The 14,378-nt window shown below is 39.6% G+C and overlaps 1 protein-coding gene across 11 annotated transcripts in view; it reads left to right on the top strand.

Moving 5' to 3' along the window:
• cdk11b (cyclin dependent kinase 11B) overlaps window positions 1–7,811 on the top strand; it is a 62,161-nt gene extending 54,350 nt beyond the window's left edge. For all 11 annotated transcript variants that reach the window (XM_060852356.1, XM_060852349.1, XM_060852347.1 and 8 more), the window contains 6 exons: window positions 1,509–1,630; window positions 2,486–2,593; window positions 4,238–4,354; window positions 5,083–5,231; window positions 6,170–6,359; window positions 7,466–7,811. In XM_060852356.1, the coding sequence (XP_060708339.1) occupies window positions 1,509–1,630; window positions 2,486–2,593; window positions 4,238–4,354; window positions 5,083–5,231; window positions 6,170–6,359; window positions 7,466–7,558 (779 nt within the window). In that variant the 3' untranslated portion in view covers window positions 7,559–7,811. The remainder of the gene's footprint in view (window positions 1–1,508; window positions 1,631–2,485; window positions 2,594–4,237; window positions 4,355–5,082; window positions 5,232–6,169; window positions 6,360–7,465) is intronic.
• Window positions 7,812–14,378: the final 6,567 nt, after the last annotated feature.

Below are 14,378 nucleotides of genomic sequence, written 5' to 3'. Positions count from 1 at the left end.
CCGATTTGAATGACTTAATTGTTAGTGGAATTATAATACCAAATCTTCCACTGTTTGATGTGATAGGGACAAGCTGTCAGTGGCTTGGCATCTTGAAGTACAATGGAAATCTCTCTTCATTTCCTGTTGTAAATTGAAAATGTATTACTAAACCAATATGGTTAAATGCATTTTTTTTTAGAATGTGGGCATTTATTAGCCACTTCCCTTGTTGGCTTTAAATATTGCATCTGCAAATGTGCTTTTAAAACTTGCATGCAGTTTGCAACTTGACCACTGTGTGGAACTAGGCTTCCAGATCTTTCTACCAACCATTTCTGACTAAGTAAAAAAAATATGATTAGTTCACCAGAACATTTTGTTAAATAAATACTTCATGGGATGTGGGTAATTTTGGCAGCATTCCCCATTTGTTTCTTTGAGGACTATGAACCAGTTCTGAGATAGCGTCAGGTGGTAGGCCATCAGACTGGGTATGAGTGGCAGCATTCCCTTCCCTGTGATTTATTGGGTTTTTACTGCAGTCAGTGGCTTTCACTGTCACTTTTGATGCTAGCCGGCAAATGTCCAGATTTAACTTTCTAGTCCAGTACCAGAACCCCAGAAATTGTTCTTAGGATTATTTTCTGACTTTTCTTGGTAGAATTTCATAAGAGATGTGGGTCAAATACTGATCAGGATAGGGTGACTGGAAAGCGTTGTTAGAATTTTACTAGATGATAATGTAAAAGGATGTGGAAGCTAGGCACATGGATGGAATTAAGGCCACAATCTCTCCAAATGATGGAATAGGCTCAAGGGACTGAATGCCTTTCTCCTGTAGAGGTTGGAAGAGTTTTGGAACAGTTGAGGCTGGAGATGACAGCATCTGGGATTTAGTGAGTGCGATGTAGATGCAAGGAGTAGCAGTCTTTTGGTGTTGGAAGTGAATAGCCTTAAAAAGGCCAGAGGTGTGGGGTCATATATATGTCCCCGGTGGTGCAGGCTGCTGAGATTGTGAACAGTCAAATGCAATCCAAGAGAGCTGCCACAGGGGGCAGGAGCTGAAATCAGGCCAGTGATGGAGTAATTCTAATGAGAGGAGAGCAGGACAACTTCAGCCTTGCTGATGCTTGAAGAAAATTCTGGCTCATAGACATCATAATGAACAGTACAGAATTAAATAATGGGAGATTGTAGAACAGTAAAGCTAAGTGTTGGTGTTATACAGAAACAGATGTAATGTTGTGGATAGTATTACTAAAGAAGTGAAGTTTCAGCAAGGAATACAAAGGCTAAAGATTGAAGTTTCAAAAACAACCTGTGTGATTGTGGCTGTGAAAGCGAAACACAGGAACGGAACCGCGATAACACAGTTGACACAGAGGATAGAAGGTTTGTCTTCAGTCACTTCAGCAGTTGTGGGAAGGTTGAGGGCAAATACTGTAGTGGCAATCGCACTATTACTGACATGGACCAAAGAATCGCCCATGTGTGAAAACTCATCAGTCTTCATCATCTGCTTCCAGGTGAAGTTAAAACACTGATGATACAACTTCTAAAAGGTGTTCGACATCTTCACGATAACTGGATCTTGCATCGGGACCTAAAGACATCAAATCTATTACTGAGTCATTCAGGAATCCTCAAGGTCAGTGCTGCTGCATTGAGACACATCCCACTTTAATGGGATTGTACTCTAGTCTGTCTTTCTCTGAAGCCCTTAGGCTTTGTGATTGCCATGTTCAAACTGTAGATGTTTTGGATCTGCACATTCTTAGCTTTGTAATTTATTTTTTTTGCATCCTAGCTTAGCAACATCAAATCTGTGGAATGCCACCTATTCCTACAACCATGTTATATCCCCTGTTTAACGAGTGAGATGTTCTTTTCCTATTCATTATGTACAGGTTGCTGTACCATTCCCTAATTTAAACCCAACATACCATCTGCTCCCAGCCATGTTGCCAGGATAGTTTTGGCTTTTATTAGCGTGTAGGTGATCAAATCACTAAGAATGGCTATAAAGGCAGTAGGTTAATCTCTCTTCCTCCCATTTTGTTGATTTCAAGTTACTCTTTCTCTGCTGTTGTTTGTACAATATTATACCAAGAATGGATCTGCTGCTGCTAAGATTCACTGGCTGCTCTTTGCCAGAGCGTTAAGACCTTACCTGGTTGCATTATACTGTATTCACACCAATAACTGACTGCCCATTCCAGGCAGTTGCAGGTTGGTCTACATAATGCACGTTCATAATTTATCATTTTAGACTGCATCATCAATAAATACTATTTAAAGCAAGCACTGACTTTTGTCTTTTTCTTTTTAAGATCAGTACATACAGTGTTGGTTCTTATGCAGCAGATAAACTTTCTGATTGATTGGCCCATTTAAGGCACTTGATGTTTGTAGAAAATGAAAATATATTGCTGAATTGTCTTGGTGATGGATGCTAGCTTGCCCATGGAATAATTTAAAACCTGTCTTCCTGAACATTATCTAGATTGGCGACTTTGGACTTGCCCGAGAATATGGCTCCCCATTGAAACCTTACACCCCAGTAGTAGTAACTCTTTGGTATCGAACCCCTGAGCTGCTACTTGGAGCAAAGGTTAGTGATCTAAGCCTGGGAATGAGGTGGGTAATTTACAAACAGAGTACTTTTTCTGACAGTATCATTGTACTGGCTGCTTTCTACTGATCACTAGAGAAGCTATTCATTATTTTTATGCAATTGTCCTGCTTCTGTGCTGTACTTTGCAACATTCTTGTGGATTTATCTTTCAGCTAATTAAGTATTAATTGCTAAATTCTTGCCTTGTTGAACTGAATTCTGGAGCATATTAGATTCCCTACAGTATGGAAACAGGCCATTTGGCTCAACAAGTCCACACTGACCCTTTGAAAGGTAACCCATGCAGACCCATTCCCCTATCCTAAAGCAGAGATAAATATACACTATGGGCAATTTAGCACGACCATTTCATCTGACCTGCACATCTTTGGATTGTGGGAGGAAATAGGAGCACCCGGAGGAAACTCATGCAGACACTGGGAGAATTTACAAACTCCACACAGTCATCTGAGGCGGGAATTGAATCTGAGTCCCTTTCACTGTGAGGCGGCAGTGCTAACCACTGAGTCACCATGCTGCCCAATATGGCTAGTTCATTTCAATAGGTAAGGCGATGTGGGGAAAGTATTGTTATGACACGGGGTGAGCCCTCATGCTAATTTAAACCAGACACAGGAAAACTCAACTCGCTTTGTAACCTGTAAAAGTGAGTGATAAAGAATCTCCAAATCCCACTATTTAAAGAAAAATATAACAATTTATTTTTTAACTCCAAAGAAAAAAAAACAAACATTTAAACAACAACTATCTACACTGTAAGTCTCCTTTGTCTGATTGATTGATTTATCTACCTCCCACTATCCAACAATATACTGATTTGATAAAACCCCTGATTAAGTTTTACACAAAAAAACCTTTCAAAACCAGTCAGCAATGTCTTCCCTTATTATCTTCCTCTGTAGATTTTTCTGGATCTTTTCTTCAGTCTTCACAGATTTCACATGAGGAGGTACCTTTCGGAGAGTGATTCTGTTGGCAGTCGGTTGGTGCTCTTTGCCGTTCTGGCTAACTGTTCAAAATGCCGGATTTTTATACCCCAAAACATCGGATCGTGTCTTTGGTTTGATGTCGTCAAAATGTTCAAATTCAAATTTGATTGGGTTTTGGTATCTTGGGGCATAATTTAAACTGGTCAAACTTGAATTTATTGTGTAACATAGAAACTCAGTTCCAGCTATTTGTTTCACAGCCAAATTTTAAAATTGTTCAGCATACTCCGTGCTTGTTAAATCCTTGCCAGTTTGCACTCTCTCAAAGGTACAGTACACACCTACAACTTCATAACAGCATTTTGCAATAGATATGCGGAATTGGTGGATTATCATTATCTGGTGGCTCATTTCAGTATTCGTGTAAAATTACATTTGCATCCACATTATTATGTACAGTGTATGCTTCTCTGTTGAGATTTATTCTCTTGTTTTTAACTTGAGAAATTCGACAGAACAAATATTGGGCTGTTTTTTGGCTATGATTGCATTCATACACAATTGATGTTGCTTAAAGATTCTGAAAGTGGATATTTAAAAACTTATCTCTCTAATGATCTCGACCTAGGGTTTCTTTTTGGAAGTGAGGGAGAAAATGTTGCTACTGACATCCTATCTTTATCTTTTGCAGGAATACTCAACTGCTATTGATTTGTGGTCAGTGGGCTGCATCTTTGCTGAATTCCTAACTCAGAAACCTTTGTTTCCAGGGAAATCTGAAATTGATCAGATTAACAAAATCTTTAAGGTATACAAGCATATTGAATCAGGGATGTGTCTTGATTTTGTACAAATGAGGCTAACAGCTGGATTGTTTAAAAACCGAAAGAACTGCAGACATTGGGATTATCTGTAATGTCTATATTGTTTACTTTCTTTTACACTAATCACTTTAATTTCCTGTTGCAGTGGAACTGACTTTAAACCTGCCTTTTTTGATGTGTTCCCAAATTGTTATACACCAGAAAAGATCCTGTCCATATTGCTTTAGTAATATTAAAGATGAAGCTGCTGCCTGTCTTGGGAGCTCATTCCTTCCACCTTCCACTTCAACGCAAGCACTTTGAATTCTACCTCATGCAGTATTTTTGACTTCTGAGAAGAATTGCCAGGGTTATGCATTTCTTGCAGTATTTGGCCATTTTGATCTACCCCCATTATGCCAATGCTTCCACCAGATCCAGTCATGCCTTTGCTGCTTTGAATGCTTCACTTGGTTTCGTTCCATTTCTTCACTTCCTCGTGGTTCATCAAATCCGGAAAATTTAATAAAATGGCTAATTCCTTAATCCCAGAATCTGAATGGTATATAGACTGGTAAAAATGCTTGAAAATCTTTGGATAATCTAAGCTAGGTTGATTAGGAGTTCCTTGGTAATTACACTGCATTGATAGAATAATTGAAAGTGAAGGCTACAGTTTAAAATATAGCTCACCCGTAATACATTGAGCTGTGTAATGATTTTCTCCTTGCAGGAGCTGGGTACACCAAGTGAGAAGATCTGGCCTGGTTACAATGAACTTCCTGCAGTGAAGAAAATGACCTTTACTGAGTATCCATTCAACAACCTGAGGAAACGGTTTGGGGCCCTTTTATCTGATCAAGGCTTTGACCTCATGAACAAGTAAGTTTTAGGGGCTCCTATGTGAATTTAGCAGTGTGTTTTAATTTACTGCAAGTTACAGAATATCTAAATTAAGAGCAGGAGTTAATCCCTCGACCTGAAAGCTTGCTCCACTATTCAGTAAGATCGTAGCTGAAATGATGACTCTTATGTTCCTGCCTAATCCTGATAGTCTGTCAGCTCTGCCCCGATAAAACATCGGAAAGAGGCTCTGAGTCTTTTCCACCCTGTGCAGTAGAAGTGCTTCCTAACATCTCTTCTGGATAGTGTGGCGTTAATTCTCAGACTCTGCCCCAATTCTAGAATCCCAAACCAATAGAAAAAGTTTATATTTGTTTACCCAAACGTTTCCTGTTAATGTCTTGAAGATTTTGATCAGACCACACAATAACCTTTTGAATTCTAGAGAAAACCGGTGAATTTATGTAATCCCTCCTCATAACTGAACTCCCAGGTATCATTCTTGTAAACCAATGTTGTATACCCTTAAAAGCCAATATATCTTCCTTAAGCTGTGGTGTTGAAATCTGCTGAGCGGTAGGGACACAAGCACTGTACCACAAAAGATGTGGTGTGCTGTGTTGAAAAGTGCAAGACAAATGATGTAAACTGGAAACAAATTACACTCTAAATGTTAAATTCTCTCCATAATTCTGCTTAAATAAGTTTATTTGCATGAATTTTAAAACAATGCACGCAATTGCTGCATTTTAACTTTTTACCATTTTTATTAAAACTTATTTAATGTTTACCTCATTTCAATCAACTTGAAGATGAACAATATTTTGCGTCAATTTGAGTACATTTGTGTGGCTTTGAAATGGGGGCATCTAGTATTCTTAAGTTTAATTTTGTGATGAGAGCACATATCTTGAAAGCTAAGAAATATATTGTTGCAAGATCTGCATAATAGCAAGAACTCTTTCGTTTTGAAACAGGTTCTTGACCTATTGCCCTGCCAAAAGAATTACAGCAGAAGAAGCATTAAAACATGAGTATTTCAGGGAGACTCCGCTCCCTATAGAATCAGCCATGTTCCCAACCTGGCCTGCAAAGAGTGAGCAGCAACGAGTTAAACGTGGCACTAGTCCTCGGCCCCCTGAGGGTGGACTTGGTTATAGTCAACTGGTAAGTTGTTTATATTTCTGCGTAACTGGTAGTAGGGAAAGTGAACGGGAGTGTCAGCTAAAATATTGAGAACAAGCGCACTCAAGTTTGGAGAGAGGATTCGAAGGAGTAGGGTAACCAATAGTGAAGCCATGAGAAGTGGTTGGAGATCTAAACTAAAACCATAGAGGAAGACTGAATAACAGAGTTAAACATGAGGAGGCTTTGACCTTGGTGAATTCATTTAGGTGTGGTTCTCATGCAGAAAAATCTGGAGGATGGTGGTGCAAATTATAAACTGGGATGAGAATTGTACTTGTGGTATGTTGAACAGTTAGCCATGGATGAGTGAACAGCATCCTGGTGAAGCGCAAGAAGGGATTAGTGGAGTTCTGTGGGAAATTTGACATTGTGTTTGTGAAATGAAACTCGGTCTACTGACTTAACTTTTATTAGAGAAATTAAACCTGATCATAAATGATGATTCAACAGTCTGTTCTTATGTGCTGAGCTCAAAGCCCTTTTGACTCCCTTTCCATTGTATTCTCAATCTCTCTTTCAAACTTACATGTTTTGCTTCAAAGCGCTCCCATGCTGTCACCAACTGGGACAAGTACGTATACTTACAGAGCTTGGTATTTTCTCCACTATTCAAGTGGACCCAGTCAAAAAAAAAAATCCATTGTGTGAAATAGCTTTTCAGCATGAAAATGTATTTTTCATTTCAAATGTTGTCTATAGCAAAATAATTTCTGAATGTTATAAATGGTCTGGTACAGATTAAAACACCCCTACGCCAGTAACTGTTCACATTAGCAAGATTGGATGTTTCAGGAAATTGTCACAGATTAAAGTATAATATTTGTTATTGATCCTGTTCTGAAGCCTGGTAACTTTATTCTGTGTAATGCAGTTGGATGTAGCCACTTGTCTGCTTGGGGAATTAGGTTGACTGAAATTGGATGTCACCCACCCGGCCTGGCCTCAGTATTGAGTGCTTAACAGCTATTGGAAAGAATTCTTACTTAGCAGTCATGATCTCATGAGAAAATAATAAAGGACAGAAATGAAACAGATACTTTGTAAACGCACTTTGTTTTATTTGCAAACACTTTCTCTTTTTGCAGGGCGATGATGATTTGAAAGACACAGGCTTCCATCTGACAACCACCAACCAGGGAGCCTCTGCTGCTGGACCAGGTTTCAGCCTCAAGTTCTAATGCCCTGACGTTTTATTTGAAGGTTAGGGTGAAAGACAATTCAGTAGCTCAAAGATGCCTTTCATTTGGTATCTTAAACTCTGCTTTCTAGTGGAAGTTGTGCTGTATTTCTTGTACAGCATTACAGGTCAGCGAGCTCCATCTTTTTTTTAAACTTTTAAATATCCATTTGTAAAATTTAAAATAATTTAATCAAGTCAATTGCAATGTGGAAAATAATTGTTCAACTTGACTGGTTAAAGTGGAATATTTTGTGTACATGTAGAGTTTTGGTAAACTTAAAAATAAACATGAGTAAAAGTTCATTTTACTTGAGGTTATTAGCTGAGCTCTGTATAGGTTTCAGCTCCAGAGCCGGGAGCTTATTTTATGGATTAGTAATGAAGTAACTCATTCAACATTAGTGCTATATTAATGTGATGTGAGTAGTTATTGAGACTCAGCTAAATGCTGTTCAGAAAGGTGCAAGTTAGAGGTTCTGGATTTTCAAGGTCAGTTTGTACCCAGTTTGAACCAAAGAATAAGCTGAGATAATATATTTTGAATATGATACATGCAATCATCATTTTCTTAATTTTAATAAACTTGAAAGGGGCGGGATGGGACATGGAAATACATTAATAAATTGGACAGGTCTCCAAGGAGGTAGCAGAATTTTTTTTCTAAAAACAATTTGTTCAGTTCTGTGTCGGAAGACAGGCCTTATTTGAGTGAAATGTCTCTATTTGCTTGGGGTGGTTACCTATTTAAAACAAAAATGTGATTAAACAACTTTTCAATAGTATTGAATTACAAATCAAACATTCCTGAATAGTTTGAAATGCAAAAATTGCCTGTCTTTACAAAATCTAATGACTCATTAGTATTTATTTGTATATGGGACGAAATGGACAAAACTATAAGACAAAAGAGGAGACTGGAAAAATGGGCACAGTGTAATAAGGGGATATCAGAATTAAGAAAAATATGAAGGGTGTAAAAATGTTAGAATTTTAGCAAGGGCATGGAGGCACTGAACTATTAACGATGACTGAAAAATAACTCTATATTGTGCGACACTGAAAGGGGAGTATGCTAAGGGAGGTGGCAGATTAAAACTTTCAGTAGCAAGATTTAGGACATTGAAGGTGAACAAGACGCTTGATGAAGTATTACAAATAGTAATGCAATTTGAGACCCTAAACATAGTTTTCAAACATTGTTGTCGAGTCTTCGAGTCCCACTGGATTGAAAAGTGATGGACTGTTGATTTGCAGATCTTGGAGTCTTGATCAAGTATGGTAAAATGGAATGGACTTGAGGAAGGGGTTACACAAACCATTTGGAAGGATGGGGTTTGAAGCAGGGAATGATAGGATATATTCTGAAATGACAGACCTGCTGTGAGGAGGTTGCAGAGCCTAACAATGGATCTGTGGTTATTGTTGAAATAACACACTGACTGATCCCCAAGGACTTGCATCATCTAAATGAGGAGTACTATCCTGGATTGATGCAGCTGAAAGATAAATACTTTCCACACTGTTTGCTGTTTGTGTCTCAAATAGTTGATTGTGGAATTCAGTGTAAGGGTGTTCATAATTTCTGTAAATGACCCCAGTGCAGAGTATTGTTTATGGAGTTTAAAAAAGACAATGTCAAATGTGAAATAATTCAGAGATCTCAACACAACTCAATGGGAAGGTGGAGCATGGTTAAATATCTCAAGTATGTTTCCATTTAATAATTATGCAGAAGAAACATTGAAATGTTGATGCACATGTTGCTAAAAATGTCGTGTTCAAAGGAGCAAATGACACTGTTAACAGTGATGTTATAGCCAGGAACAAAATTCTGGAGAAACTCCAGGTTTGGTGGTGTTTAAGGAGAGAAACAGTTAAAGTTTTCAGGTTGACATCTTCAGAGCTGCCTGTATTAATTAGGTTGTATTATATGTTCCAGTTGTAATTAGGGGCAATGATGGCATATCAAGTGTTCTTTGAATTTTAGTCTCTGTATTACAGTAAAGCTGTAGATTTATCAGAAGGAATCCCAAAATGTGTCTGCAAAACTGAATCCTGAACTTGGGAGTGTTCCAATCAAAGAACTTGTCTACTCTGGGTATGTGAAGACATAGAATTGAAAAATTCTTCTGTAGGTATAGGCTAAGGTCCAGAACTCCATTTAAAACTAAATGGTAGCAAATTAACCATCCTACCCCAGAAAAGGGCACAGTGAGAGCTAATTCCCAAGTCAACGGCCATGATATAGCCGAGAGCGCCATCTGACTCTATTAGGTTGTACTATTTTCTGACACATCCAGTGGTCACCCAGAATAAAATTTAGATTCCTTTGCTAGAATTTGTTTACACCAGAGATGAACAAATAAAAAAACAAAATCTGGTTTGTTAAACATCTGTAACATGCAATATCGTGGTTGGATATAAACAGTTTAATCCACTGTATTACTTCTCAAGTCGGGGCTGGTTTTCAATCATTTGATATAGCATGAGGTTCCAATTTTGTTCTTTGTTTTTGAGATTATAAACTTTCAGAAACTGTTTCATGCCTTCAGCATTCCTTGCTGATCTCTTCTCCCTTGAACAAACAGTCAACCTACATATTACTTAATCCTAAAAAATGGGACAATACTAGTGAATCCAAGAAACCTCTACAAATTTTCTGGACTGCATATCCAATAGTCTGATGATAATCTCTCAAGTTTTAATGGATTTATCTTCGATTCCATGTTCGTGTGTAAAGTGCAACTCTGTTGAAAAATGTTAGACTGCTCTCTGGAAGTGACAGGGATAAATTAATTTTAAAACAACACCTTAGGCATAAACAACATCCTCCAAATTAAATGAGACTTTTAAAAACAATATATTTAAAAAGGAGCATTTTAACCAGAATTGTATCACCCAAAGCCTGTTTACTTTTAAAAGGCGGTTCAGAAAATTTGGTTGCAAGGACTCATAATGGACTTGAATTGAAAAGCACAAGCCTGGTCCAACAATCAGAAAATATCGTGGGGTGTTAATGAGACCTTATACAGCTGCAGCAAGTTTCATATTATAGTCAAGCGCAGACATGGCAGGCTGGCTGCTGTGAAACGTGTGATCATCAGTAACATCCCCATTTCTATAGGACTTTATCAGTGTACCACAATGTCCAGGAGATCTGAGTTCAAGACACCCCTGCTCTGGAGGTGTGTGAGAACACCTCAGTACAGGCTGATTAGAAAATTTCCCCACTGATTAGGGGTAGTCAGTGCAGTTCTATGAAGGGTAGGTCACGTCTCACAAACAGTATTGAGTTCTTTGAGAAGGTGACCAAACAGGTTCATGTTGACTATGTGGATTTCAGTAAGGTTGATAAGGTTCCCCACAGTAGGCTATTGCACAAAATACAGAGGTAAGGGATTGAGGGTGATTTAGTGGTTTGGATCAAAAGCTGGCTAGCTGAAAGGAGACAGAGGGTGGTGGTTGATGGGAAATATTCATCCTGGAGTTCACTTACTGGGTTGCATGGTGCCTCACAGCACCAGGGGCTCGGGTAACTGTGTGGAGTTTCCACATTCTGCCCATGTCTGTGTGGGTTTCCTCCCACAGTCCAAAGATGTGCAAAGATATTGTTCAAGAAAGGGAGTAGGGATAGCCCTAGTAACTATAGGCCAGTGAGTCTGACTTCAGTGGTGGGCAAAGTCTTAGAAAGAATGGTAAGGGATAAGATTTATGAACATCTGGGTAGGAATAACGTGATCAGGGATAGCCAGCATGGTTTTGTGAAGGGCAGGTCGTGCCTCACAAACCTTATTGAGTTCTTTGAGAAGGTGAGTAAGGAAGTGGATGAGGGTAAAGCAGTAGATGTTGTGTATATGGATTTTAGTAAGGCGTTCGATAAGGTTCCCCATGGTAGGCTAATGCTAAAACTTCGGAGGTATGGCATTGAGGATACATTAGAGGTTTGGATTAGGAATTGGCTGGCTGGAAGGAGACAGAGGGTAGTAGTTGATGGATTATGTTCATCTTGGAGCGCAGTTACTAGCGGTGTACCACAAGGATCTGTTTTGGGACCATTGCTTTTTGTTATCTTTATAAATGATCTAGAGGAAGGACTTGAAAACTGGGTAAGCAAGTTTGCGGATGACACAAAAGTCGGTGGAGTTGTGGATAGTGAGGAAGGAAGTGGTAGGTTACAGCGGGATATAGATAAGTTGCAGAGCTGGGCGGAAGTGTGGCAAATGGAATTCAATGTAGCTAAGTGCGAAGTCGTTCACTTTGGTAGGAATAACAAGATGATGGATTACTGGGCTAATGGTAGGCTACTTGGTAGTGTGGATGAGCAGAGGGATCTTGGTGTCTATGTACACAGATCTCTGAAAGTTGCCACCCAGGTAAATAGTGCTGTGAGGAAGGCATATGGTGTACTGGGCTTTATTGGCAGAGGAATCGAGTTCCGGAGTCCTGAGGTCATGTTGCAGTTGTATAAGACTCTGGTGAGGCCTCATCTGGAGTATTGTGTGCAGTTTTGGTCGCCATACTATAGGAAGGATGTGGAAGCTTTAGAACGAGTGCAGAGGAGGTTTACCAGGATGTTGCCTGGAATGGTAGGAAAATCTTATGAGGAAAGGCTGAGGCACTTGGGGCTGTTCTCATTGGAGAAGAGAAGGTTTAGGGGAGATCTGATAGAAGTGTATAAGATGATTAGGGGTTTAGATAGGGTAGATACTAAGAACCTTTTACCGCTAATGGAGTCAGGTGTTACTAGGGGACATAGCTTTAAATTAAGGGGTGGTAGGTATAGGACAGATGTTAGGGGTAGATTCTTCACACAGCGGGTTGTGAGTTCATGGAATGCTCTGCCTGTATCAGTGGTGAACTCTCCTTCTTTATGGTCATTTAAGCGGGCATTGGATAGGCATTTGGAAGTTATTGGGCTAGTATAGGTTAGGTAGGATTCGGTCGGCGCAACATCGAGGGCCGAAGGGCCTGTACTGCGCTGTATCCTTCTATGTTCTATAAGTTAGGTGCATTGGCCTTGCTAAATGCCCATAAAATTAAATGCATTAGTCAGAGGGAAATGGGTCTGAGTGGGTTATTTTTTGGAAGGTTGGTATGGACTTGTTGGGCTGAATTGTCTGTTTCCCCACTGCAGATACACTAATCTAGTAATAGTGTACCACAAGGATCTGTTTTGGTCCACTGTTGTTTATCACTTTTATAAATGATCAGGATGCGGCATAGAAGGTTGGGTTAGTAATTTTGCAGATGACACTAAGGTCGGTGGAGTTGTGGACAGTGCTGAAGGATGTTATAGGTTACAGAGGGACATAGATAAGCTGCAGAGCTGGGCTGAGAGGTGGCAAATGGAGTTTAATGCAGAAAAGTGTGAGGTAATTCACTTTGGAAAGAGTAACAGGAATAAAAAGATTCTTGGTAGTGTAGATGAGCAGCGAGCTCTTGGTGTCCATGTACATCCTTGAAAGTCATCACCCAGGTTGCTAGGAAGCAAGTGTGTTAGCTTTTATTGGTAGAAGGATTGAGTTTTGGAACCATGAGGTCATGCAGCAGCACTTCAACTATTGCATACAGTTCTGGTCACCACATTATAGGAAGGATGTGGAAGCTTTAGGAATGGTTCAGAGGGGGTGTACCAGGATGTTGCTTGGTATGGAGGGAAGGTCTTGAAAGGCAGAAGGACCTGAGGCTGTTTTCATTAGAGAGAAGAAAGTTGAGAGGTGATTTAATTGAGACATAAGATAATCAGAAGGTTTAGGGTGTAGGTTTGCTCGCTGACGTTTCATTATCTGGCTAGGTAACATCATCAGTGGTGACCTCCAAGTGAAGCAAAGCTGTTCTCTCCTGCTTTCTATTTATAATGTTTGTCGTGATGTCATTTCCTGTTAGTTTTCTGAGGGGTTGATAGATGCCATCTAGATCTATGTGTTTGTTTATGGCGTTGTGATTGGAGTGCCAGGTCTCTAGGAATTCTCTGGCATGTCTTTGCTTAGCCTGTCCCAGTCAAAATGGTGGTATCTAATCAGAAGGTTAGAAAGGGTGGACAGTGAGAGCCTTTTTCCTCGAATGGTGATGGCTAGCATGGGGGGGCATAGCTTTAAATTGAGGGGCAATTGATAGATATAAGACAGATGTCAGAGATAGTTTCTTTACTCAGTAGGGGTGTGAAATACACAGCCTGCAACAGTAGTTGACTCACCAACTTTTCAGGTATTTAAATGGTCATAGGATAGGCATATGGATGAGAATGGAATAGTGTAGGTTAGATGGGCTTCAGATTGGTTTTACAGGTTGGAGCAACATAGAGGGCCTGTACTGTGCTGTAATGTTCGATGCTGATGGGAATGAAGCAGCTAGAAATGGTTGGACACTATCTTGAGTTGAAGGTGGTTGTTGGTCAGTCATTTCCTTTGTGCGAGGTGTGACTCCAACTACTGGAGAGTTTTGTCTGATTCCCGTTGGCTCCTTAGTTCAAATAAAGACTAAGGCTGTAATGAGGGCAGGAGCTAAGCAGACATTGTTTGGTTGTGCTGATTGGATTTTGTATTGCTTTTTATGCACAGGACACCCTGGGCTAGTTTTCCATATTGTCAGTGTTGAAGCTGATGACCCATTGAGCTAATTGAATATTTGATTCCTGATCTGTGGTGTGTTCATCATTCTCAGCTGGAGGAAGGTGAGGAACCAACCAATAATATACACAGGTTGAAAATAGAAGTTGCTTAGAAAACTCCATCTCAGTATCTGCAGTACTTTGTTTTATTTTTGAAGTTGAGGTTTGATGCACTAGTTACTTTTTGCATCTTTAGGACTAGTAGCAC

The sequence above is a fragment of the Hemiscyllium ocellatum genome, chromosome 37, assembly GCF_020745735.1.
Source record: "Hemiscyllium ocellatum isolate sHemOce1 chromosome 37, sHemOce1.pat.X.cur, whole genome shotgun sequence".
NCBI classification, from domain to species: domain Eukaryota; kingdom Metazoa; phylum Chordata; class Chondrichthyes; order Orectolobiformes; family Hemiscylliidae; genus Hemiscyllium; species Hemiscyllium ocellatum.
Note: the sequence above shows the minus strand (reverse complement) of the source record. Positions and strands in the feature narration are given on the sequence as shown.